The following is a 27,859-nucleotide window of genomic DNA, read 5'->3' on the forward strand; positions in this document are numbered from 1 at the left end:
TTTTTTTAAAATAAAATTCTTTAATAGTTACCATTTAACATGTTTATGTGCTGTTAGTAAATCAGCATTAATCTGAGCAGCATGAACATCAGTCCATTTAACATATTTAAAATTTCCAGGAACGTTTGCTGACCACTTCTGCCATTCCTTTAAGCCATAACCAAACCAAAGTCAGCTTAGTCATCGGGGCCTCTTTAGTTTTCCAGCCACATGTTTACTTATGGGTATCACTCTTCACAACAGTCATTTGCATTTAATCCGATTTTTCATTGCAGTCTCTAAACATGTGCAGAGAAGGTTCCACAGGAGTAGCAGTGACAGAAGAATTTTTAGATCCAGAAGCTCCTTGTGAGAACTAGAAGGCAAATGGTATGGCCTGAGTCAAATATTCCCAACTCATGTCCTTGAAACAGCAGATACCAATAAACCCAAAACTTGTACAGAGCATGAGAGGCTGAAACCACCGACCTGCCCCCAGAAGTAGCGAAGGAGTTTTCACTAGAAAGATCAGCCTCATGTAAGCCAAACAGTAAGGATAAAAAAGCAGCCTGACCATTAAGGGGAAAACAAGATAAATATTAGGTTTTAGTGATTCTTATTTGTGGCAGTGAAATATGGATATGATACTGGCAACTGCTGAAAAAGATATCCGTACTTATTTAAGAGTTTATCTTGATGTGTTCAGCTATTACACAGTTAACCCAGAAAAGAAAGACTTCAAATCCAGAGGAGGTTACACGCGTCAAAGCCTCTCCCAACTTAAGGACTCGTTTGAGAGTGGCATCTGTCACAGGCATGTGAAGGTTGTGTGAAGCCAAAACAATGGAACTAAGTTCCTCAAAGAGATGTTTAAACATATATTTCCTATATTTCTTCCTTTAAAGACTACAGGTACACTGTTTGCACCAAGGGTTCATTTAATGCTGCATTTGAAGGTGAACTGCAAAGGATGACAAGCATAAAGCACTGCGAGTATCGCTCTGTTACGCTAACAGATGCCCAACAAATTTGGAGCCTTCAAATCAAGATCAGACTTTGTGTGAAAATTATACTCTTCTTTTGATTTCAGAAGTGGGAGGCTTCAGTTTTGTTTTTCAACAGAAAATATTTCGATAATTAATATTGGTGTCAAACCCAACGACACACAGATGCTCTCCCCATTACTCTGGCCTGAAAATAAGGTGCAGCAAACAGGACAGGACAAAGATGATGGGAGAGGAAATAAGTAGGTTAAATTATCCTTTCCCCACAATGATTGCCTGTGGACATCACAGAACCATTTGTGTAGCTGAGGCCAATTCCTCTGCATTTATTTTTCCTTCAGAGATCATTGTGTCACAGTGCCTGATACATGGACCCTTTCCTCTGTAAAGGAAAATTATTTCAGAAGTGTCAATTTACACATCAAGGGGCAACTGGAATAATTAAAACTGTGGGAAAGAAAAGGGTTTGCAATGCTTTCGAAAACCCTTTAAAGTGCTTTAGCACAGTATTGCAACAACAAGGTCACTCTGGAGAGGTTTTTCTTAAACAAACTCCAAACATTATTCATATTTCAAGTAGCCTGCTTTAATACTGGCAGTTACAACAGCAAGTTCAGGATTCATCTGAAGCTCAAGGTTAATCCAATAGCAGTGGCAGCATCTGATACCAATACCAAGAGATGAAGAGTGGACAACTTCTGTTAGCTATTATATTTCAGGAATAAAAACACATACAATAGAATTAAAGGAGTTAATTTGCAATTGTAGCCTAAGCCTTCGTTCCCAGAATTGCAGGTTAGCACGACTCCTGTTCAAGATGAATTGTATATTCAGCCAAAGCAGGATGGCAGATGGCAACGTTCGGCTCACACTGGTTATTGACAAATGGTCAGGCTGCAATAATTAAAGGGGGGGGGGGGTTTGAGGGGAGAATCAGTAAATTTTAAATTAGCTCCCAGACAATCTAGGTTTCAGACTAATTCCATCAGCACAATGTATGTCTGTTCTACACAACACTGTAAAAATCAGCTGGAGACAAGAGATTTCCACAGAACGGAGAGCAGGAACAGAGATACTTCTGAATGCAATACCACAACGCAACAAAATAGGAGGTCTGGGCACAGATTATGAGGGAACAATTCCAAAACAGTTTTGCAAAGAGCTATTACCTCCAAGAATTAAAACAAAATAAAGCCCCCCAAATAGTCAGTTCTAAGTCTTAATACAAAAGAAAGCCTAAAATACCCTTCAACGGTGGCTTTGTGTGTCTGGTGTGCATTCCTTGTGCCCATAACACCGGCCTGTTTGAGTACAGATGGCCCGAAAAGTTGTCTGTGCTTAAAATCTAATTCTGATAAAACTGGAAGGAAGTGCCACAGCTAATAACTGCATGTCTCAAGAATCCCATTCTAGCAAATCCAACTGATTCTAGCCATACTGAGCAGGAAAGGTTGGGCTTTTCGCAGGCAATTCTTTACAGATCACGAACATCCCTGAATATGTTGCCCGGGAAGTTTGCAGAGTCTTGTTCTTTGAAGAGAGCTGGGAGGAGGTGGGAAGAAGAAAAGTGTGGTAACATTCCACAGTCCCAAACTGGAGCACACAGTACACACAGTCTATCCCTGAAAATCCATTGCCTGCAAGATTCCCTCTGAAGAACAGTTCGTTGGAAGTCGGAGGCTCACTCCTCGGTGAAATCTCTGTCGATGTCCATGTATGCCTTGTCAATGTAGCTAACTATGGCACAAGGTGATGTCTGATCTGGACCCAGCAGTATAGACACAGTCTCCTTCCAGTAGGAAAAACTAATACATGAACTCTGTAAAGGAGAAAAAGATTTAGCTATTTAGCTACAGCCAAACAGCAAATGCCACCAAACTTAGTTGTATTTAGTACTAGTACTTCAACATACCACCAAGGGTTCAGAAGAGAAATCCAGTCCTATCCAGGAGCAGCAGTGGTGTAGTGGTTAAGAGCAGGTGCATTCTAATCTGGGTTTGATTCCTCGCTCTGCCATTTGAGCTGTGGAGGCTTGTCTGGGGATTTCAGATTAGCCTGTGCACTCCAACACATGCCAGCTGGGTGACCTTGGGCTAGCTGGGTGACCTTGGGCTAGCCATAGTTCTTCTGAGCTCTCTCAGCCCCACCCACCTCACAGGGTGTTTGTTGTGAGGGGGAGAAGGGAAAGGAGATTGTAAGCCCCTTTGAGTCTCCTTACAGGAGAGAAAGGGGGGATATAAATCCAAACTCCTCCTCTTCTTCTATCCTCACCCATTTGCCAAGCACAGGGGCACAAGGCAAAGTTCGCATCCTATGGTCTGACCGATTAACCAAGTGCGGATACCAGCCCAACTGACAGCATTTTGTGCACCTTTCACTTTTTGAATTAGTTTCTTTAATTTATTATTTTGTTTGATTAAATTTATTCAAATGGTATTTGTAATTTTTGCAAAGCACTTTGGGGCCCCATTGAAGAGAAAAAACAGGATTAAAATTATGCTCAATGAATACAAAATAAAAGAGATGGAATTGCTGGCATACGTTTTCTAAGCAGGTGCTGTCTTTGTCCTTGTTGAGGTAATGCTGTTGCCAGAAACGCAGAAGACTGTGGAAGTTATTTAGGATGAAGCCGGGGTACTTCTCCATGTACTCCATCTCCTGCAGCTTACGCAGATAGAAGGGGAGCTTGTCTTTCCTTCGGGCCAGCATTAAAATAACTAAACTTGTATTCAAACAACTAACATTTTCCTAAAGTAAAGAAAATAAACATAAAGATCATGGGAACGAGGCATCCCAAAGCCCCAATTTATGGAGCTTGAGCCCCACAGGAAACATCAGTCACAATAGGGATCCACATCTCCATGCTATCTCAGTTTTTTACCTGCGTGAGAGTCTGTACATGAATAATATTAATGAGCCGAAAAAGGAAGGACATTCTCATGTTTATCTGTGACATGTATGAGAGCAGGCGGCACTCAGACAAGACTTCTGCAACTGCAGAGAAAACAAACTAGTGGTTAGACTGTAAAAAGTTGGGACAGTAAAGCCACACCATCACATTAAAAAGTCGTCGCTGCTAAGTTGCTTCCATCAACAATGTAGTTATTATACAGACGGGACAGAGAAAAACTGGTAACTGAAAGCTAAGGTGTAGTTTATGAACTTCAGTGAAAACCTTTCTGACAGCAACTCATTTAGCAGCAATAACTAGTGCTCAACTAAGGAATCAAGAATCAGCAATTCTGCTCATTTCTTATGGCCAGTTCATATAAGCATTGGGCACATGATGGCTGCTTGAAATTCCTTTGAAACAGCTGGGTATGTTGGCTCCCTCCCTATATTCAAACATACCACTGCAGCCAGCATTTGAACATCAACAACATCAACCTCCTCACCACTTACAAGGGATCAATATGGCCAGCGATTTCGGAATGATTTTCAGCACCCATCGTAAGCTGCTGGGCTGACTGAATAAGCCTTAGGCACGTTTTAAACCGTAACCTTTAAACCGCCAGCTCCAAATAAGTTAGCAACCTATTACCTTTAATATCCGACTGGCTTTCGAACCGGTCCAGAGACAAAGTAATACAACGAACCAGCATGTTAGAATCAACTAACGAACTGTTGATCTGATGCAAAAATATCTGAAACTTAAGCAGAAAGAAGAGACGGAGAGATCAGTCTCTGTCCAATGTATAGGCCGAGATTCCATTTTTTAATTTAATGTTACCTTTTCATCTGTATTGATGTACTTGTTAAATCTCTTGAAAGCATCAATGTTGAATTTCATTAGTTCGCCCAAAAGGTCAAAGTAACTCTGAAGGACATCTCGCGATTTGCACTCGCTGTCCACTATGCAATAAAGAATATGCTGGCAAGGGGAAAAAATAACATAAATTCAAATCAGGTTTTGATAGCTAACTTTCAGGGTTTTTTTTTTAAAAACAGGACAGAAGTGATCTAGTTTAAAGGAGTGCTATAATTTGACAGAGGATTAAATCCAACATTCTACAAGCATGGAATGAGAGCTGGGAAGGCACAGTAAAGGGACTTTCAAAAGTTTAAGCAAACCTAAAATTGTTCATCCCTTATTGCAGTGGTGACCAACTAATATTAAGAGTTCAGCTTACAAGCAGTTTCTGGACATAAAATTAGACATAAAGCTGTTTTCACATAAACTTGTGCTAAAAACAAGCACTACCTCAAGAAGCCCTCTTTTTAACAGGAACATCTGATCTGCATAGGAAGTAGCACCTCGTAAGAAACTCTCAACTGCCCTTGCTTGCCAGAACCTGCAACACAGAATAGAATGAAAAGCTAGATAAGCAAAGAATTTCTGGATACTTCCAAAATAAAAACAAAACAAAACCTGAGCAATCCATTATGCATTTGCTAAGTCAGAACTGACAAGATCTACACCTTTTATAAACCTCTGGCTGCATGTGGAGAATTGCTGGATTCTGGTCTTCAAAATCTAGGTTGCTTATGGAGACAACTCCACTTCAAGGGAAGGAGAGAAACACTGTGGAGTGAAGAGGTTTTGCTTCTATTTGTCTTCACATTCTTCTCTATTTCAGATATAAATGAATGAATGAAGTTGTCTAATAGCAGGTAGTGAAACTGAGCTCTAAAGACCAAGTTCTCCTAAAACAGCATCCTGCGCTTCATGTAACAACAATACAACTCACCTGAATGAGGATTCGGCTGGCTCCTTCTTCATCACCTGCAGCAGTCTGGTGAGCAGCCCTCTTTTCCCATCACAGACTAAACTTCTAAAATAGGGAGCAAAGTATAGGGAGTAAGCCACAAAAATAGGGAGTAAGCCAACTGGCTGCAATGTAAATTCTCCAGACAAATTTATTGTAGATTCATTACTTGGTTCTACAGAGTAATGATCAAGCAAAAGGAGTACGTTGCTGTATTTTATGAGGCTTTTGACCAAAACCCTCCCAGCAATCATGTTAGTATTTGACAGGTGCTATAACTCTCCTGTTATATATTTTTCTACTGCAAATTTAAAAGCTGCTTTAATGGGAGGAGATTTTGGGTGGTAAACCCACCCCCTTTTCCCACTGTATTTGTAAATATCTTTGAACCTATGAACTCTCCCCATACAGACATGCTTGCAATTCTCAATCAAGTGCAATGGGAGTGTACAACCTGAGAACGAGCATTCTTGGCCACAGAAGTTGGTACAATAAAACATTCTGTGGGGTCAATACAGAAACACTTGTATGCTCTACGTGTCTCACAAGGCACTATATTACAAAAAAAGGTGCAATTAAAGAGTATGAAAGTGAGCAGTTCTTGCTTGACAAGAGAAATTCAGTGTAGCACAAAGGAGAAGAGGAAGCAGAACAGCACAGGCCCTGTGGATAGATCACCCTACTTGGCTTATCCAACCAACAAGAAGCCCTAATCTAAAAGTAGAGGCTTCACCAGACAAATGACAAACAGCCAGTCCCTTGAATGCTCAGAACTAGGAATCCAAGGTTCTCTCATCTCTATATATTTGCCATCCTTCAATGCTATCAGGTGCAGCATTAGTTTATTTGTCAGTAGGTGACCACAAGCTCAATCTGTTGTTTCTACAAACAGAATGAAGCTGGCAGCCCAGATGCCTTAAAAGGAATTTGTGCCCCACATCTCAGGGCCAAGGAAAACAAAGCATCAGGCAAGCTCCAGCATGGTGCAGTGGTTAAGAACATGTGGATTCTAATTCGGAGAACCAGGTTTGATTCCCCACTCCTCCATCTGAGTGGCAGAGGCTTATCTGCATTATGCAGGGGGATGGACTAGATGACCCTTGAAGAACCTCCCAGCTCCATTACTCAGAAAAACATGTTCTTTTCTTTACCTGTCTGTGTTGATAACAGCATCCACTTCAGGGATATTGGCTTTGAGGGAGATTGCACTCAGCTCATTAAGCTCCTGGCTGTTTAAAAGCAGATACTTGTTCCTAGAACAAAAGACAAAACAGACAACCTGAGCACATTAATTTTTTCTTTAATGCATAAAGCATGCATCTCAACAGTTATGTGTCCTCCTCCAATGCACGTTAAAAGGAACAAATAGGATATAGGCAGTCACAGCCTGCAGAAAAACACAAAATGTTTAATAGTAATTATGGAGGTATGGTTAAAGCAATAATGGAATGAGCAGAATCTGCAAGAAAACATGCTGGCAGCAGACATTAGCAGCAAGGGTGACGACAACCCAGAGGTGCTTCCCCTGGACACCACCACCTCCCCTCCCGATCCCCACAGCTTCCCCTCAATATCCTATTTTCAAACATGTAGAGTCTGCAAAGTTGGTTGCTGCGTGCTCTGAATGCTTAGTACTCAAAAGGGAAGAAAAGTGTGGTCATGGGTGGGCCACTGCTGAAGATGCTCTCTAGCAAGGCATTTAAATTTGTTCTTTAATGATGTAACAGGAGCTTATTCCACTGTGTATGCAATTTGCAGGTCTCTACTGGAATGCATACAAGACTCTACACAAGCTGTTTTCAGTTTCAGGCAAACAGCAGAAAGTTAATAAGGAACTGAGTCGAACAGGTTATCAAAGCCATAACTTGCACGTTGTAGAAGATAGGAAATGTTAACTGGCATACTGTTTCCCAGAAGTGGTTTTTTAAAAAGCCACAGCTCATTGTATTCAAATAGGAATACTCACTTGTCTAAAGTATAGAGCTAAGACTATTAATGAAAAAGACAGAGAGAGACTCTGAGGGGACAAAAGAAATAGAGCCGATCACACACAGGGAAGAAGGGTGACTTAAGCTACAACACACACAGGGAGGAGAAGGGGAAGCAGCTGTATAAAAGGACATTTTGACTGATCTAACATTAAACAAAATCCTCAACATTTATTGAACTCATTCATGGTTCATTTAGGAAGCATTTATACAATGTGATCTGACTGAATCAAATGCTTAGCAATACTGCTTGTGCCAAGATGCAGTGCTCCTACATCTGATGATCCCCGCATGAATGGAATGGTGCCAAGCTGCAGTTGTACTCTGCACACAGTGTAGGGGATGGGCACTGCTGTGTAAGGTCATGGGTACCTGCTGATCTTTCTACACACCCTTTGACAGAGTCATATTTATGACTAACTAAAGGCAACTGATGTCTCTCTTGCCTATGCTTTTAAAGGAGTACTTATGTTGCCTGACCCACCTAAAGCAACACCATAACATTTACGTCAATCATTTTCTATACTCACTCATGATGATCACTAAAACTCTGAAGTAGCCGCAGAAACTGAATCTTCAAAGTAATATCCTACAAAACAAAGGTTCATTATTTCTTTTAGAAGTGATACTAGAGGGCATTAGCAGCTGTACAGAAGGAGGGGGGAATCAGGCCAGCATGCAGACTTGTAAAAGACAACTATAGCGTGTAGGGAGAATGAGATTGCTAGCAGCAGCCAGAACAATTCGCTGGCATTTCAAAACACCTGAACAGGGTCCACACCTGGTCACAGATTCAGTGGCCTTCTGCTCAGTTCAAAACTGCATGCCCTATATACTAAGGCCGTGGTTCCCAACCTGGGGTATGCATATCCCCAGCGGTATATGCCCAGGCATTTTGCGGTACGTGAAAAAAGATTATGTAATGGGCTTGCTAAAATGGGGTACATCTTTAGTGAAATGAGTTGCGAAGGAGTATGTTAGTGAAAAAAGGTTGGGAACCACTGTACTAAAGCAATAAACGTAAGAGCACTCACCGGGCTACAGTCGCAGTTTTGACTATGCCCATGTAGAACAAAGGCTGATGCCGAATGCTTCCGCCAGATCAATTTGTCAAACAAATTATTAAGGCCAGGGATCAATTTATATTCTGCAATCATTTTGTGAACCTAGACAAACAAAATATAGAGTCAGTGTATCCCCTCTCTGCTGAGTAAAGTCTTCTTGCACACTTAGAGGCATCTGAATTTCTCAAGACAATTTTTGTGCAGATAAATTAGTAGTGCTTAGTCCCGTGGTGGTGAACCTATGGCACTCCAGATGTTCATGGACTACAATTCTCATCAGCCCCTGCCAGCATGGCCAATTGGGAATTGTAGTTCATGAACATCTGGAGTGCCATAGGTTCACCACCACTGGCTTAGTCAATGGCAAGTTAACAATGTCCCTGTTAAAATCAGGTTATCAAATTTCATCAGAATTTCATCAACTGAATTACTTGAGAAAAGATACTTATTATTAGACAACATCTTAGGAATTTTTCTTCTTCAACCTGCAGGATACGAACAGGAATGATGCGAGCGACCTTCTGTTTATCTGGGCTGGAGTGGGAGATTGCAATCAACATTCAGGGCAATATTTTCTACATATTTGTATTTAATGCTGCATCAAATTTGAGTGTTTCAATACAACACTGCCCTGTGCAGCTCTGCCAATTCTAAGACAGCCTTTCACACCTATACAGGAAGGCATACAATATGACTTGAGTGTTCCTGGCTAACAAGCTAGCTGGACAGTAACTTCTATTAGGAGGCACAGCAACATCCAGATCGTTTTGGCATCATCTAACAAGGTAGGCTTGGCAATAGACTCTGGAACTCCTAAAAATCCTACGGTAACCAGAACTCCTAAAAATCCCAACTGGTCGGTCTGGGATTCAGCAAAGAACAATATACTTACTGCTGGAAGGTAGCAGTTGTCACGGCACTCCACCTCTAGACCTATAAACTAAAATTTCACCTCGCTACAAGCTTTGTTTTTGTTTCTTCCTTCCATACTTTTATTTTTAAAACTGAGGCTTTTGGGAGCATTCAGTCTTCTAGTCCTCAATGAGGACAATGCACGCACTCAGGGTATCACCTGGCAACATGAAGGGATTATTGCTTGAAGGAGCCATATAGTTAGCTTGATAAAAACAACCAACAAACAGGTTCATTTCAGTGGTATGTTTGGCTTGGTTGTTTCTCTCTTTTTCTCTGGCCCTCTCCACATTACCGAGTTACTGGAGAGCTGGGGCCTGAAAAAGCGTAGCAGTTATACAGTAGGTATCTGTTTCACTCATCATCTCAATGCAGCACTCACACAGCAGCTGTGCACACACAGCTGTTCCCATACAGATGTGTCTAGAGACTATTACTCACTTGAGCAACCAGCAGAATACCAGATCACCAGAAGATTGCATTATTGAGAGAGAAATTCAGTAATTTAGTGGGATGGGGTGGTAGTTTAAAGTGGTACTGCCTACTCCACTTGGTTTTCCACTTGTAAAGTACGTGGCATTAAAGTGATAGTCTAATTTAATGCCATACATCAAGAACTGAAAGCTTTCCAAACAACAATTCAATAAGGTACATAAATCAATAGGCACATCTTAAGATAAAAACTGATAAAAGACAGATAAAAACTGGATGTGGTTTACTATTTTGGCAGTATAGCAAGACAGGATTAGCAATGGCTATAGATTTTTAAAAAACAGTTTGCATTTTTTTTAAAAGGTCACAGGACTTTAAACAGTCTTTAACCAATTTGGAGAACTGCTGCTATTTCAATACACTGAACCCAAAGCGTAAAGATCCTCACCTGATTCCTCTGCCTGCCCATTAAAAGCACACAGAGAACATACAACACTTCCAACTTGTACATAATCTCGTGCATAATCTTCATGGACTGTGGAAGTTGATTCCTGGTTGAGGTATTTGCAAATCCACTCTCATCTGAAGATTCTAATAGAGATAAATAGGAGCTTAGAGGTTTTCACAGAGGGCTCAATAATCAATTATCAAATACACAAAATATGGTTAATCTGCATATGATAGAAGGAATGGCTCACTCCACCCCAGTCAAAATACAGTCCCCTGAGTAATGCTGTCCCAGCTTTTCCAGGGACTGCTGATTATGCTTCCATTTTAGCACTAAAATGCAAATAATGCACAGGAAGGCCCCCCTGGATTAATGTAACATTCTGCCCACCTGAAAAAGTAAACACTGTAAGTATAGTAAGACGTTGGTGGGCACAAACCTCTATCAAGCAATGCAAGAGCTAGAGCTATTCCTCTTAAATGGTGTGCTACACTTACAGGGACTCATGGCCACTTATGGGTGGTACAGAAATGAGCACCAGACCCCAAGAAAGATGGACAGGGTCATCTCGTGGTACAAAGAACACTGCATGTATACAGGTACACCTATATACATGGTGTGAAGAGGAGATAAGTAGGTGTAGTGAAGAAGTTGAAGTATTGAGTTTCCAGAACATACTGTAATAATTTACAGAGATTTTGTCTTCACCATGTTTTATATAATTTCATTAAAACATAAAGTTAAAACTGACTGCAGACCACATAACAAGAACCTTCAGGTCAGGTGTCAATGCTAACTATCAGACTCAGAACAGGTACCTGTGCTGCTCTGCTCCGTCTCTTCGTCTGCCACACGCATTAGTGCATCAAGCACAAGTGCGTTGTCTAGCCAAGTGTACCATTCCTCTAGCTCCTGAAGAAAGCTTGAATTTCCCGTTGTTTCTGACACTTTCCTTGTTGCTAGTTTACATAATCGCTCAATGAAGCCTGGTATATCAAGAAGTGTAGCTGTGAAAGGAATCAAAACAAGACAACTACTTTAAAATGCTACATTTAAACATTGGTAGATCACTGTAAAGCAAGTGGGACGGGAAACTCAGCGTGGATTTCAACTGCCAGTTCTGCCCTCAGTTCACCAAAGCCCCACCACACAGTGCTCTCCGAACATCATTAAGCCTGGCTACTAGACTGTTCTCATCCCAACCTATCAAGTTTTTGAGAGCCCTGGCTTGGAATGATTCACTTCACAAATAGAATGCTGTACCTTGATTCATTTCTGCTCGAGAAGGACCCAAATTCTTTTTCTGCTGGGCATTTTTTGCCAGTAGTGTGTGTTTGTCATCACTTCCTGTGTCAAGCTCTGAAATTGTAACTGCAAGGATCCTGCAGAAATTAGCAAGCTGCTGTTGATCAAAACTAGATACGAGGCTGGAGAGATTTGGAATATCCTCTAACTGAATCATCTCCTTAAAAAAAAAAGAAGAAGAGATACAAATTAGTATGCTGACTGATAATGAACAAATAATTCTGATCAGAAACACAGAATAACTTGAGATGTAACCTGAGTGCTAAGTGAACCCATTTTCATGAGAAAGTTTCATTTCAGGGTCAAGATAAAAATGAATATGAGTCCAGAAAGATCGTTCTTGGGTCAGACTGAGTTATTATTTTAGGGCTGGATTGCTTTTCTGCATCATGACACCTTTTGAATTTTTGCATGTAGCATACACTATAATCTCAATAATAAACCAATGAGCGCTGGGACAAACAGGATCCTAGTTCATTGCAAAAGGCTGAATTAGAAGAAAGTACAGTAGTGGACCTATGAGCCTGTATATGCCCTACAGTTTCAGCGGATGGAAATCTGCTGGAGGTCCCTGGCCTCAACCTAGTGGAACGCTCTGTCTATTAAGAACCAGGCCTTGTAGGACTTATTACAGTTCTGCAGGGCCTATAAGACAGAGCCATACTGTTGAGGCAGCTACAGCTTATCATCTGACCTCCCACATTCCACGTTATATCACCTCTATATTAAATTATTTGATCCTCGCACATTCCAGTTGGAAAGTTTCTGCCTTTGGAACGGAGCTAAGTTTCACCATCTGCATTTGTTTTGTATTGTTTTTAGTATATTTTAAATTGGCCAATCTTATTTATTGATTTGCAATGGTTAGACGTTGTTCTGAGCCCACGAGGGGAGGAGCAACATACAAATCTAATTAAATAAGAAAGTGACGAGTACACAGATTTCAGTAACGTCAATGTCTCTTGCAAAGTAGTAGGAAATTCCAGCTTCAGCTCCCTCCAACACAAGTGAAACAGCCCAGAAATCATCTTTGGGTTTTGATGCTAAATTCAAGTCAGAGAAGAATCCACCTCTACGCCCTTACCTGCTGCTGTACTTGAATGGTGGCAGCAAACCAACCAGCCAAGTGTAAGCCTCCCTCCTGTTCCTTCCTCACCCTAGACTGAATGTTGTTCATGTGCAAGTTGTCAGAGCAGGAAGAAAGGGGAAGGCTAGTCGCAGTGATTACAAGATGAACCCAGGAGACTTGCCAATTCCCAATTAGAAGGCACCTTTCAGTCCTACAGTTTCACTATTATCTTCCCAAGCTGCAGAAAAGATGAACTACACAAGAACTTAAAAATGAAATATGCGTTTTTACTTAAGTTAATCTCATAATTAATTATTAGAATGCTGTTCTAGCTTCCAGTAGCCATTCAAAGACTTTCCAACATTATAAGAAGCCTAGTAGTACTAACCCACCTTTTTTACACCCAGGATATCTTCAATAAGGGTGGCTGTTTGCAGGAATGTCTTTTTGTTTGTCATCAATGTAAACAAGAAGAGAACAAAATCATTTCTTTCTGCCAATCGCTTAGTGACTCCTTCAGTCTGCAAAGAGGAAAGGAGGGCATGTACATATAAAAAAGCTGATACTGCAAGACAAGTTAACTTATGAATTAGTTATGAATGTTTAATGACTTACTGGCCATGTTCTAAGAGCTGCACAAGATACTCAGGGCTCTATTTTTTTCACAATGGCCTGTGATATATCTCCATATGGTTCCTGAGATTAAGTATTGCATATAATTCGATTTCCTCCCGCATGTCAACCCACCACAAAGCCCAGAAAACCACCAGGGTTCTTTCTATAAACTTAAACATTTCTGGAAATTTTAGCTCATCACCTGCTAGGATGAATCTCAGAATACAAGCCCACCCCACACAATCCCTCCCTTCCAGGGGCTTCAATAGGTTGATTTCTCCTCCTCCTCCTCTTCCTTTTACTGACATTCAAATATTCTAGATGGTTCTTTCCCTTCTGGAACATTTTCAGCCTTTAGACATTTGGATAATTAACTGTTTATCTGTATACATGGAGAATCCAGAGTAGGTCAAGCCCCTTACTCTGCTGATGAGTAACCAAACAATTTACTATTAATTTAATGCAGTGATTGAAATTGCCCTTGCCTGCAGCAACAGGGAGTGTGTGAAAGACTGGTAAGACCTGCCTAATACTTGCCAATGCATCCCTTCAAATTCAAGTATAGTTAAATTATGGGAATTTAAATTCAGAAGCTTTGTAAACAGTCTTTCAGGCAACAGCCATATGACAGTCATAAAATAAGAGCTAGCCTATACATTATGTCCATCATATGATAGCACCACAACTCTGCCTGTTAAGCATTCCACTGGCTCCCCCATTTATCTTTATATACATGTGGGCCACCTTTCTCCACTCATGGTTTATCAAAGCTTTGCCCTTTGCTTACAGCTAACTTCCAGGAACCACCAAGTAAAGAAATAAGCATAGATAAAACTATGGGATCGGGAAAAGGAGCTGGCTGGTAGCTCTTCTCCCCCTGCAAAATCTCTCTTTGGTGAAAGGTGAGCAATCATCAAAATTCCCAGGAAGTAGAGCTGGACTGCTGTCATGTGGCAAGTATAGTCAAATTATAATAAATGTAGTGGTGTGGTAAAAGCAAATAGATTTTTTAAAATCTCATCTGGTCAGAATACTATATTCAGACATTTACAGAATAGAAAAAAAGATTCATGCAACAGCAGTACAGACCAAGCAATAATCTTGTCAGTACATATAATTCTGTGACAGGCAGAAAATATCAGATTTACTGTTTAGGTTTTAATTTGTGTGCAGTATTGTGCACATCAGCTCAGAACTGTCTCAGCATTAAGTCTAACTTGAAAAAAGCAGTTCTAAGCACATACAATATGCAAAAACCATGCACAACTTTTTCAAACGCTACTGCTTTAACCAAGTGAAACATTTAGTCCAAGGCAATTCCTCAGTTTTTGTTTTTCATGCCGCACAACTGACCAGGGAATAAATATATCCAATGCCCAGAGTAAATTATTGCCATACTAAATACTTAAATATTTCAGCAATGACTAGTAAGAAAATGCTCATAAAAGGTTATTTAGACAAAATGTAAACAAGCAGCGAGATTTGGTGACTCACCACAATATGCAAAATGTAGAAGTTTTACCACCAGGAATATTAAACACCCAACTTGTTATTTTAGTCTCATGCAAAATGAATTTAGATCCATAGTAAAATGAAAATATTTGCTAGAACATGGAATATTACTTACACATATACAAGTGTTGTACAATATGCTTAAGCAATCCTTGATAAGGTCATCACTTACTGAAAAAGAAAACACCAGTTAGCACTTTTTAATTATCAACATGTCTGAATTCACAATTCTGTTTAACGTAGAACATTCAACCATCACTGCTGTTAAATCTCAACAGCTTGAAGTTAATGGTGTAACCATATCTTGATACTGAGCAAGCATCACATAAATTATGTCAGTTATTATGGCAAACAGAATCCAGGCTAAACGGTAAATATAACCAATACTGTTCAAGCCATTTGTATTTTAATTGCTTATTGTGTTTAATTGCTTATTTATTCGGTGTACCCCTGCTGTGATATTAGCTCTGTCTGAAATTAGCTCCAAACACAGAAAGAAAATGAAGAAATATTAGATTAACCCTCCAATAAAAAAATTAGAAACCAACTTCTTTCCATTTGTTTTCCAATGCCTGCAGGAAAACATTGCCTTCAGTTTATATTTTACCCTCTAGAACAGTATGAACATCAAAAAAGTTACTGCTAAATTTTCACATACTGTATGCTCAAGGACATGTACAGTATGAAATGTCACCTACATCTATATCACCAACTCCAGCTCAAGATAAAAGACTTCAGAACTGTGAAAGACTTTGAAAAGACATAGCTTATTTACTTACTTTTCGGTTTCTTCTTCTGTGTAATAAGTGTTGGTCTCATAAGTATTTCTACTAACAGCTGTGAATATTAGGAATACATCTGATTAAATCAAATAATGGTACAATTGTGTCATTTGATTTCTTGATATTTTTAAGCATACAGTTTAAAAATATTGCTGCACCAAACAAAGTACCTGTCTGCCTTTTCTTTTACAATACTTTTCTACAAGGCATTAGTCAATATGTCAACAACAACAACAATATGTCAACAGTGTTTTGACTTTTATATGAGTGCTCTGAATATCTTCTATTCCCAACATTAGTCCCACTAACAGATATTTAGAGATTAAAATTTCACTGAAGGGACAGTAAGGCTACTTTCAACATACAAGCTACCGACTTCGATGTTGGAGCTGAAGTTTTTCCCCTCCCATTTTATTAATTTAAGATATAAAGACTGCCAAAAAAAAATACACAGCAAAACACCCAATATGCATTACCTAGGGCAAGCTGACACACAATAATGAAAATACACTTCTACTAAATTAATTCCTCCCTTGTACAATCCCTCCTCTCCTCCCTGTCTATCTTTAGGATGCAAATATTGAGGTGGGAATTGGAGAGAAAAAGCACACTATTGTAGGAAGAAACAATATCATGCAGATAAACATTCCACAATGCAAAATAGACTGCAACATCTACATAAGCCTCCTGAGTGGAACCAAGCTACTAGGCACCCCCTGACCTTGAAAAGAGCCCTTGCACATTCCTGTGCCTTGCAGGACTCACTACCTCTGTCATAGCTGAAGATGGGAGGAGACAGGACTATGGAAAGCCACTCCTGAAATACGGGAAGACTACACTCCATTCACTGGTCCTTAGGAATTTAAGAAATGCAAATCCATATGATTCAATACTCTTCCACCTGCCTTGATTTCTCTCCCTCCCTGACCTACTCAATTGGGTACAGGGCAACCATGTACTCTCAGATGTCTTTTCCCAGGATAATAGGCCAAGCTCTCTGCCTCTATTCATAAAGACAAAATGAATAAAGGAATGGAGAACCTCTTTGAATATGTTCATCTAAATTCATTTTTCACAGGTGACTAAAACTTGATTCGGTATTCCAAATATGGATTTACTAGTGTGTTTTGAACAAGGAATTCCTTCTTTCAACTAATCATGTCTTCCCTACCATGTCCAAGAACATATTATCGCATTTAAAAGTAAAACAAAATCTATGAAACACTTACATCAACTCCTCCAAACAAGTCAAATGTGTATGTATTTGGAAAAGTAGATTCTTGAGTAACTTTTCTCTCTTCTGTAACAAATGCCATGGCTTCCATGGAAAGGAGGGGGGAAATTTCCTGATGAGAAATAAAAAAAATAGTGTATACATTCTGACATACACTATTATTGACGCTAGGTGCAGAAATCACTGAGAATGATACATATGAAAAATGTAAAGCACCAATTTACAGCATGAAATAATCAATTTCTTATTATAAATATACATTTAATATCTGCATTAGCGAAAGGTCCATCCTCAGGAACACCCCAGTCCATCCCGGCATCTGCTTCAATGCCAGTGAAACTCCACGTGGCGACCACTTTCAGTTTGGGCTGCTATGGAGCTGTGGGGTCTCAGTCTTAGCTTTTTTCTTTCTACTATGAATCCAGAATTTCCATGCTTCTGAACATGCAGGTGGTTTTTGAAAAGCCTTTCTAAGCAGGAATCTAGCTACACATTTGTTACATTGTGCCGGTATTCCATTTTTATCTGATACTGTTGCAACCTGCAGGCTTAGGATTAGGATGTCTGTGACTAAAAAGTAGGAAGCAATAATTTCCGTGTAGCTGTGAGAAGATCACAATAATCCCTTCTCTCTGACTTTCTATGTGAAACTTATACCACTTCACCTGACAAAGTTGCTCAAAAAAGCTAGCACCACATTACATTTAGCTTTCAAGGAACCACAAGATCCATTTGTTGTTTTAGTTGCAAATTAACATAGCAATACAAACTATGGAACATATACTGCTTGACTGCCCCAAATACGAGGGATCTAGGACCAGACCTTTTGCTCTTTGTCCTGTAATCTTTAATGAATACTCTGCTGTGGGGAAGATTACATTTCTACTAAACAATTCTGCCTCCGAGATTTTAACTTTTGTAGTTAGGTTCCTTATAGAAACTTTGAAATGATTACCTGTGATGGTTCTCATGTATGGGATACTTGTTTGGACAATGTTGGCTGTTATATGGATTCTATGCCTAATAAAGGTTTATCTATCTATCTATTCCAATACATAGACTCTGCTCTAGAATGTGGAACGCTGCATTGACTGCACATGTCAGCATCTTTCTTGAAAGGTGGGATTCATGAACACATATTGTGATGTGATTTTAACTTAAGTTGCCTCAGGAAGGATTCTGAACAGGCAGCACAGACATATCATAAATAAACACATTAAGCTGCCTTATGCTGGGTCAAAGCCAAGCAGCCCAATCCCACAGGGCTCCGGTGCCAGGGGTGGCATTGGCCCCATGTTTCTGAGGCACTCCAATCTCAACAGCTCAGGGGGAAGCCACTAAAGTTGGCTCCATTCCCAGGAATGCCCCAGCCCACTCCTCACCCCGGCATCTGCTTCGATGCCAGCAAAGTTCCACGTGGTACCCACTTCCGGGTTTGGTTGCTGAGGAGCTGTGGGATGGCCAGATGCTGATACCTTTGCTCTCTCCACTGGTATGAGTGCCCCTTACACTGGCGGAGGCGGGGCAAACAGGCTGGTGTGGCCTTGAATTGCTCCCAGATGCTATTTCAACCCCCTCAATGTGTATTGGGCTGTTTGCCTTCCAACAGAGGTTTCAACATAACCTACTATCTTATCTCTTTTTAACTGGATACGATAGGGATCAGCTCGGGACCTTATGCATGTCAAGCAGATTCTCTACCACTGAGCCATGGTGCCAAGCTGCAAGGCCACAAAAAGAGCCTCTTACTTCTCAGCCCTTCATGTAGTTTAAGACAGTTATCAAAACTATTTGATCCTACTCATGTTATGGTTCTACTTGTAAGAGAAGAGTATTGTGGGAGTAGAAATCTCACACAAAATTACAGGTCCTCTTCTATTAAAGGGTTGATTCTGCGTGAGTCTGCCACTTCCATATTACTCTGAATGCAAGTGTTTATCTGCAAAAGTGATTAAGTGGACTCAGTGTCAAAAGCCACTGTTAATGATGTGTTATGATAATGGGTAGGACCACGCAACAATTGACACACATGCCCTGAAAAATAGAGAAGAAACCAAGCAATCTGACAAGAGTTATTTCCAGCAAGAATGCTATGATTTATTATTTATGCTGCGGCGACCATAACAAGGATCAATAAAGTGCACGAACTTTGTGGAATGCCGTATAGTTTTACATGAGCAAAGCTGGATCCAGCACCCTCCCATTTCAAAAGTTGGCTTGCTGTTCAGAAACATTACCTTCAAGATACTTTGGCACTGGGAAAAGTCACTATTGGGATGGCTATTCTCATACAGCTTCTTTAAGAGTAAAGGAATTCCATTCCACTTTGCTTGTTTGTCTCTTTCCTTTAACAAAGTTTCTGCAATCTACAGGAGAGGAAGAGGCAGTTAACTTTTCTGAGGGATCATGCACTTAAAATTAGTCATTGTGCTTCTGTACTGTGAACCCATTGGATATTATGTATTCACTACTACAGTAATCAAGCAAAAATAGATTATACAGCTTTTAAATATAAAAAACTATCAGAAGTACTCACTAGACAGAAGAAATTCAAGCTGGAATTCTGAATCCATTTTGTGTATATTTTATTTAGATACCCCCATTTCTGGAGATTAAGAGATTTAAAACCAGGCGAAATTGTCCCTTAAAATTACATATACAGAGATGTTTGTATCCAATTAGCAAACACTATTTCCAGTCTATTTTGTTCAAAAGGGATGTACAGAAGCCTTTCATTTACACAAAAGCATATTGAAACAATCTACAAAATTTTAGAAATATATATATATTTTAAAAAGCACGAGAACTAATTTTTGTTTCCAGGATGAAAACACCTACTCAGCCTGGCAAGTCTACTTTCACTAATAGATTTACTATTCCATACTGGAGGCACACTGTGGAAATACCCTGTGATTTATTCTTAAGGATGCCTACACAATTCGGTTTGTCAATTCTTGCTTGAAAAGCTTAAACCCACAGTTTACCATCCACTGGTGTATTTTGCCCACTGAAATAGACCCAGCTCTTGGAATTACTTTAAAATATTTTAACTGGAATATTTTTAGACCTAGAGTAGGCTATGCTTAAGTACTGGAGCTCCCTTACTCATAATACACCTCCTGAAGACAAATATTTCTTGTTGCTGTTCTTTTATCGAATGTGTTTAAAAAAGAGGGAAAAGATTTACCTAAGGACTGTAATCTCAGTATATAGCTATGATGAGTCGTAACAAAGAGTTATGCCAATGTTCCAAATTATATTACATGCTAGGTAAAAGTTTTTTGTAAGGGGCATCTTGATAGTGTGTGTGGTGATTAGGATACTGTCAGTGGTAAACAGAAATTTCACAGGAATTTGCATAATATCTGTGACTTGAAGTACAATTGTTTATGACTGGAGTACAACATATATGAATCAAAAATGTTTCTATGTTTCTTTCACAGTATATAAATGCAATCTTAGATAGTGAAGTTCTAAAAAGGACAATTCACCTTACAGGCCAAACCAACAGAACTAACTGTAAAGTCTCCTTTTTGTTACAGAATCACTGATGTGCTGACCTCCATTCTTTCATTTAAATGATCAATTCTCAATTACTTATAAATCATCTTTACAATTTTCTTCTCTCCCTTCCCAACCAATTGGAACTTTACAACCACAAATACCACTCAGGCTGTAATAATGGATTCATATGCCCCCTCACTGCTCTGTGCCTGGGACAGTTACATCAGGGTCCCATCATACTGAGGGGCCCCATCGCCCCCCCCCCATGGGGGAAGGTTTTAAATTGGGGTTGGACGCCTCTTGTTGTTATTATGTATTATGGTTATTCGCTGTTTTTATGAGTTTTAAGCTATTTTATGGGATGGAGCTTATGTATTTATATTTGTATGACCGCTCCTGTTGATGTTCAAATAATGTTGTTCACCGCCCGGAGCCCTTCGGAGATCGGGCGGTATATAAATTTAAGAAATAAATAAAAAATAAAATAAATATGCAATAGTATCATTTGAGAAAGCTGTTGGCAAATTGGTCCTACAGAATGATGCCTGTGTATTTTGTCTGTCTTCATTAGTGCATTAACCACTAACAGAACATGTAGCAAAGCATTTTCCTCACAAAGAACAGAAAGTCACCTACAGTAAAACTGCATTGTAGGAACAGATGAAGAGGAAAGATAAGATCATATTAACTAAAATATATATACCACTTTTTAGAACAAATGCAAATACCGGCTAACAGGGATATTATGTTGTGGTATAGCAAATCTCTCTGAGCCCCCAAGCAGTGTTTGTATACTGCAAGGATCTCAAAGAATTAAAAACTTAGTAAGGTTTCTTTCCTTTTTTGTGTCTCCTATGTTTAGAGAACATGCCTGATCTAACGATAGGCATTGTACTACAAGAATAGGTAAGGGGTTTCTTTGGTAGCAGGCGAGATTTAAAAACTGCTGTTGTCATGCATGTGAAAATCCAAATACAAAGAGGTTTCTGTATTCTGAGCTGGCGAAACAGTGCACTGAAAATCTATTCAGCACTGAAAAGCTTGCAAAACCTTGCAGCAAAGGGCCGCTGCGATTCCTTTAGACATTCTGAGGCTTATAACAAGACAATTAAACTTTTACTCTACAGAAAGTTATTCCCTAAATCTACATATGTTTGGAGGTTATATCTCTAACGCACAACTCAGCCTTCTAACTGAAACAGCTAGAAATTCAGTAGGTGCCTACCAAAAAGCCTTTCCCTCCATCCAAGCCTTGCTCGCTGAGCTGCGTGGCAAGAGGAGGAAGGACTTTTTCCAGTAGTGATGATGTCTCTCTTCCTCTTGAGGCTCAACCTGGCACACAGTTTACTGTCCCTGAAGTGCCAGGCCAACACATTTCTCCATACACAGCTTTTAACTAAAGGATTTCAAAAAATTTTTAGCTGTTTTTACAGTTGGCTTGTAGGCCAAAGACTGTTTTATGAATATGGTTTAGGCTGCTGAATGTTGACTTATGCTGCTTTTATGGCTTGTTTTTTCACTGATAATGTTATGGTAGTTTTTACAGTCTGTAGGCAGTCAACTTGGAAAACACAGAAGTTTTAAAATAAATGTATAAATGTAGCGATATCCAGATTTTAAGATGCAGTTTTCCAAAATGTTTCACCTTGTATCTATTCCAACAATATGGTGTATTGTAAAAGACACCAAATGCTACAGACCAACAAAGCAGAGAAAAGCTATACAATTTAACAATGAAGAAAGATTTAACTCTATTGTTGAAGGCTTTCATGGCCGGAATCACTGGTTTCCAGTGATTTCCAGGCTGTATGGCCATGTTCTAGTAGCATCTAGTAGGATCCTCTGAAGATGCCAGCCACAGATGCAGGCGAACATCTGGAAAAAATGCTACGAACACAGCCATACAGCCCAGAAACCACACAACGTCCCATTTAACTATATTCTTTCAACAGCATAGAAATGTGAAGGTTTAGAAAATGATCCTATGTAGGGAAAATGTAGGGAAAACTGCTCCCCCCTCCTATTTTCAATGGAAAAAAACTGGAAATCTTGGGAAGCACAGAAAAAATTTCCTATGAAATATTTTCTTTTAGAATGAGTGTAATGCTTTTAATGGCAATGTGGACATGCTGCAAACATATATAGTTCTTAAATCCAAAGACAATACCTAATCTTCATGCGTAGACTATGAAGGGCTTTCACTGCCTTTCACCTGTTGCAAACCTTCTGATGTCCCTTAATATTTACCTATAACAGTGATGGCGAACCTTTGGCACTCCAGATGTTATGGACTACCAATTGGCCATGCTGGCAGGGGCTGATGGGAATTGTAGTCCATAACATCTGGAGTGCCAAAGGTTCGCCACCACAGACCTATAATCACCTTCCACCTCACCTCTGCATTCCAAGTATGCACAAGGAGGCATATTACAGCGAATGTTGAACTAGTATTTTCCACTCATAAGAACAGCATGGAATAATGTATAAAAGATGACATCACCAAACACATTAAGGGAGCAGTTTTCCATTTGAAGAAGTGCTGTCCATTTGACTGCCTGAGATGTCATACTGTATCAACAGTTTTGTGTTCTATAGGAAAAAATTGCACATGTACCCCACACTTGAGAAAGAGATGCAAATTGTAGCACCCTATACTGCCATAGCATACATATCTTCAATTCTCATCATCTGAAAGGCAGGGAGAAAACTGAAGGTAGAAAACACATTTTGTAGGAAACAAATGAAAGTATTATTTGAACAGAAACTTATAGGAAAGATTACCAGCATGTTTGGTTATCAAGCTAAACTATGTAACACTGAAAACAGTCAACACTCTAACAAAATATCATTAAAAACAGTTTACCAAAATGCAAACATTTAAATATTTATTTATTAATGTATGTTATTTATAGTCTGCCCTTCTTAAAGGGACACTATTACCTCCACAGAAAAGCCCTTCTGAATCATTCAGTTTTGCATAGTGTGCAGGCAGCCAGGAGAGTGGGAGCTTTCCTGACCTCCTTTAGCAGGCCTTGACCCTTCTTATTTAAGGGACTTCCTCATTCCCTATGCTTCAGCATGACAACTTTGCTTATGTCAGCAAGGGCTTCTGTGGGTGCAAACCTGCAACTGGGCAAACACAACAACTGCCTGTACCCAAGCTGTCCTGGTTGTGGTTTCCACCTTATGACAGCTTGGGTACAGGCAGTTGTTGTGTTTGCCCAGTTGCAGGTTTGCACCCACAGAAGCCCTTGCTGACATAAGCAAAGTTGTCATGCTGAAGCATAGGGAATGAGGAAGTCCCTTAAATAAGAAGGGTCAAGGCCAATATCTTAAACTTAGCTCAATAACAAATGGAGTGTCAGCAGAATGGGAATAATGTAGCATACTCCATCTAGTTCTTCTAATAACTGAGCTGCAGCATTCTGGACCAGTGAGGGGAGACCAATGTACAGTGCATCACAGTAGTCTTGATGTTACTGTAGTGTAGATCCAGATGGCCAGATCAGCCATATCAAGGTAAGGGGGCATTTTATGGGCTAGGCTACAAGATAGGTCCCACACTGAGGACAACTGGTTTCCAACAGCAATCCTCTGATCCCAATCCATGAGGAACTATCTGAATTAGTTCAATGCGAATCCCGATACTTACTTCTGCCTCCAGATCCCTCAACAAGATGATGTGTTCGACTATATCAAAGGCTGCAGGTAAATCCAATAAGAGCAAAAGAGTGGCTTGACCCTTGCCTATAGTCAGATGGATGCCATCAACTAAAGCTAGCAGAGCTGTCTCCATCCCACAATGCCAGACTGAAAAGGGTCCAGAGTAGATAAGTTATCAAGAAGGAGTAGGGATGACAGTTTAAGTAGCAGATTTCCTCTTTGAGTGGCTGAGAGAAGGGGCCCTGAGCTGGTGACTGATATATAATGGATATTAAGAGTTTGTTGATGTGGTCCTTACATGAATTTAACAGCCAGGATGGGCAAGGATCCAGAGTACAAGTAGTGTCCTCCATAGATCCCAGGATCTTGTCCACATCCATCATGGAAACTAGGTCAAAATGAATAAAAATGATCCATAAATAGCCTGGGCAGTGATATTAAGCTTTTCTTTTGGTATTCCTGTGTTACAACTGACATCCAGATCAGCACATCTTATGCCAAAATTATTTAAATTTAAACAAAAATATTCTTGAAAATGAATATAGCTAAAGCATAAGAGGTTTTTCTCACAGTTTCCCCAAATTTTCCATTAAAACAAATGACCAACAGTGTTTATGGGAAGAACTGGAAAAGTCCTCTAACTTTTTAATAGTATCCTCTTTGAGTATGGAAATCCTTTTCCTCAGAAGCATTTTATGCAGTCTAAATCAGAAGATATTTTACAGGCTCTTTTTTCCCATCCTAAAAATAAAAAAGAACTACTGTGATTGCGACTGAGAAGAATCAATGCTCCAGGGTCTCCCTGCTTTTCAGGATGCTGCAACATAGCTGTGACAAGAACCGTCAACTTAAATAAACCTTGATTGGTTTTATTTCTCCGAAGTATCATGGTGAAATCTAGGCTACTAGAGGCCTCTTTTGCAGTTCCCACAATCTTCTTGAACTTTTTAGGATTTAACAAGGTCCCATGAATAGCAAAAAAGGACTCCAGCAGCATAGAGTTTCCCATTCTAACTCTATACATTTATTTATTTATTTATTTGATTGATTTCTTATACCACCCACCCAAGAGGAGTTCTGGGCTTCACTGATCAAGCAGGAAATTCAAATGAGAAAAGAACACATATGTGAAAGCTTGTATGAGAAACCAGGTGGGAAGTCTGGCAGAAATAGTGTTGCCTTCCCCTCTCTGCTACACTTTAAGAACTGCAACAAACCAGAGTTCCTCAAAAGGAGCTTTTACAGAAAGTTATTAAAGTAACAAAATCTGTGAGCTGAAGTGTGCTCAACTATTTGCTGGATTATGGCCTTAAGTGTTACACTACATTTCAAGCACCATATGTAGTAATGATGTAGTCAATACACTAGCAGTCAAAGCACTTCATATACATTAGCTTAGTGATTAAGGCAACCTTATCCTTTGCAACCTGCCAAATATCAGGCAGGGACTACATTGCCATAATGGGCTACATCTAGGATGTGCTAAGATATGCACACCTTATGTCACACTTCCAACAAAACCCATTGAAATGAAACTTTATACTGACTATCAACAGGTAGGACCACCAGTTTTCAACTCCTCTGAGCACCTGCAACTTCATTCTTAAAGAAAAAGGCTCCACAAGAGTCTTCTACAAAATTTCACCGCATACTGCTTGGACTGTAAATATATCTTCCTAATGGGTGCACACGTCATACACCTAAGGAAGTAAGGTCTGACTCACAAAAACTTCTACAGAAACAAATCTGGTTAGCCTTTTAAGGTGCCGCCAGACACCTGTCATGTTTTGCGGCGACACGTCCGGAATTAGTTGCTTTCGAAGTCATCAATGTTTCTAGCGAGCCAGGTGCTGCTCAACTGCGGTGATTGCAGCGAATGTGGCAAAAGTTGCAGAGTGACAACAAAGCAGGCCTCAGCAGCAACACCGAGAGCCCAGGAAACCGGAAGATGAGTGGGACCAGCCTTCCCGGGGATTCTGCTGGTCTGGCCCTAATTTCCGTAACGGGTCCGTAGATGGGGGAAACGAAGGTTCCTCCTCCTCCTCGGCTCATTCCGCACAGCATATTTATAACGAGTTGCAATCGGTTATAAATGAATTCGTTTCCCATTTATCAAAAGGGAAAATAAGTTGGTTTATAACGACTGCAACTCGTTATAAACATGCCGTGCGGAATGAGTCATAGATTAGCGCAGGGAACACCGAGCGGCGGTCGGCAGAGGAAGAGGCGGCTGCCACCTCTGCAGAAGAACCGGCCACCCCCACCTCACCTCCATGCCGGAAGAGGAACGTGGCTCAGTCTCTCTGTCCCCTTTCTCCAGCTCGGCCCGGCCTCCCCCAGCCTCGACTGTCTCTTGGAGCCTCCCCGCTCCCTCTCCTCGGCGCAGCCTTGTGGGCCTCCCCCCATAAGCCGGTCCCAGCCCTACAGTACCTGCGCCCCCCTCGTCAGGCCACGGCCGCTGAGCTGCCCCTGCCGGAGCTGGGCCAAGATGCTGACCACCCCCCCGCGGACGCCACGCCGGCCGGGCCGGGTAAGCACGAGGCCCGCTGGTGGCAGCGGCGGGGCTCCCGCTCCTTCGCCTCCTACCGCGGCCGCCATAGCTGCCTCCTGCCACTGGACCGAGACAAACAGGAAGCGCCCCTCCTCCCAGCTACTTGTACCTCTCGCTTTCCAGCCGCGCCACAGCGCCACCAGCAGGCCGGCTGCGCGCAATGCTAGTCCGCCGTCTCCGGCCCTTTCCCGATTGGTAGGAACGGGGAAGGGAAAGAACGCCGGTCTTCCCAAGGGGCCGATGGGAAGTGTAGTCTTGGCATGATCAATGCTCTAAGGATGGAAGTGTAACCTGTGTCATTTTAGTATTTGTGTTTTGGTTGGATCTTGGGGCCTAGGGGGCTAGAGCTCAATGAGCAAGTGCAGTTGGTAAGCTTGCTTACATAGTACCAGTTGCAAGAGCCTCACTCTCCTCAGTTGATCCGGCCTTCAACAGCAGAAGGAAGGCCCATACCTTAATTGACGGAATTGCTTTTTGTTTTTTTTTACAGGCCCAAGTTGAAGAAAGATCTTTATCAGCTACAACTTATGCAGAAGATCAGGTGGGATAAAGAAGCCTTGCATTATTAAGTATTTGAACTTTTTAATTTTTGAAATTTTACTGTGCAGTAGTAACTGTAACTGTTTTGAGTGCTTTTCTTGAAAGGCACGGAAGATTTTGTATAATTGAGTTGTGCTACATATATTTAAATATATATAGCCTCTATTATTTATCTCTAAATAATATAAAATTGTTGTGTTTAAATTAAAGGTTTGTTAATTTGTTGAAACAATTTCATATTTATTTGACAAGCGACAGGGTGATGTCATTATATTAAATTTTAAACTTTTCTATGTTTCCAATAGAGATTAATGTAGCCAAGGATGAGTAGGTTATAGAAGCAAAGATGCATTGGGTAGTGGCAACATGGAACATGGGGCTGTCATTCTTCTCCACATTGATTTCTGGTATGTTGTGATCTGCATCTTATAAATGATTGCACGTGGCCTCTCATATAAAAAGCAAGATTATGAAATTAATGAGCAGGGATCTATTCATCATTATAATAAAGCATTTATTATAATGCTCTGAGTATCCATAGAATGATAGAC

At 40.4% G+C, this 27,859-nt stretch overlaps 1 protein-coding gene across 1 annotated transcript; it reads right to left on the minus strand.

Annotated features, from left to right (window-relative positions):
* Window positions 1-26,835, minus strand: LOC125433121 (transient receptor potential cation channel subfamily C member 4 associated protein). Its single transcript, XM_048497501.1, has 19 exons — window positions 26,648-26,835; window positions 19,288-19,416; window positions 17,046-17,162; window positions 15,814-15,871; window positions 15,150-15,205; window positions 13,300-13,428; window positions 11,797-11,998; window positions 11,352-11,540; window positions 10,534-10,676; window positions 8,712-8,843; window positions 8,208-8,266; window positions 6,841-6,942; window positions 5,672-5,755; window positions 5,185-5,275; window positions 4,714-4,854; window positions 4,525-4,633; window positions 3,865-3,977; window positions 3,525-3,731; window positions 1-2,802 (listed from the first exon to the last, which is right to left on the minus strand). Exons 1-19 carry the CDS (start codon window positions 26,813-26,815, stop codon window positions 2,665-2,667), a joined length of 2,367 nt encoding a protein of 788 aa, XP_048353458.1. The 5' UTR covers window positions 26,816-26,835; the 3' UTR covers window positions 1-2,664.
* Window positions 26,836-27,859: the final 1,024 nt, after the last annotated feature.

Source organism: Sphaerodactylus townsendi, linkage group LG05 (assembly GCF_021028975.2).
Source record: "Sphaerodactylus townsendi isolate TG3544 linkage group LG05, MPM_Stown_v2.3, whole genome shotgun sequence".
Lineage (NCBI taxonomy): Eukaryota > Metazoa > Chordata > Lepidosauria > Squamata > Sphaerodactylidae > Sphaerodactylus > Sphaerodactylus townsendi.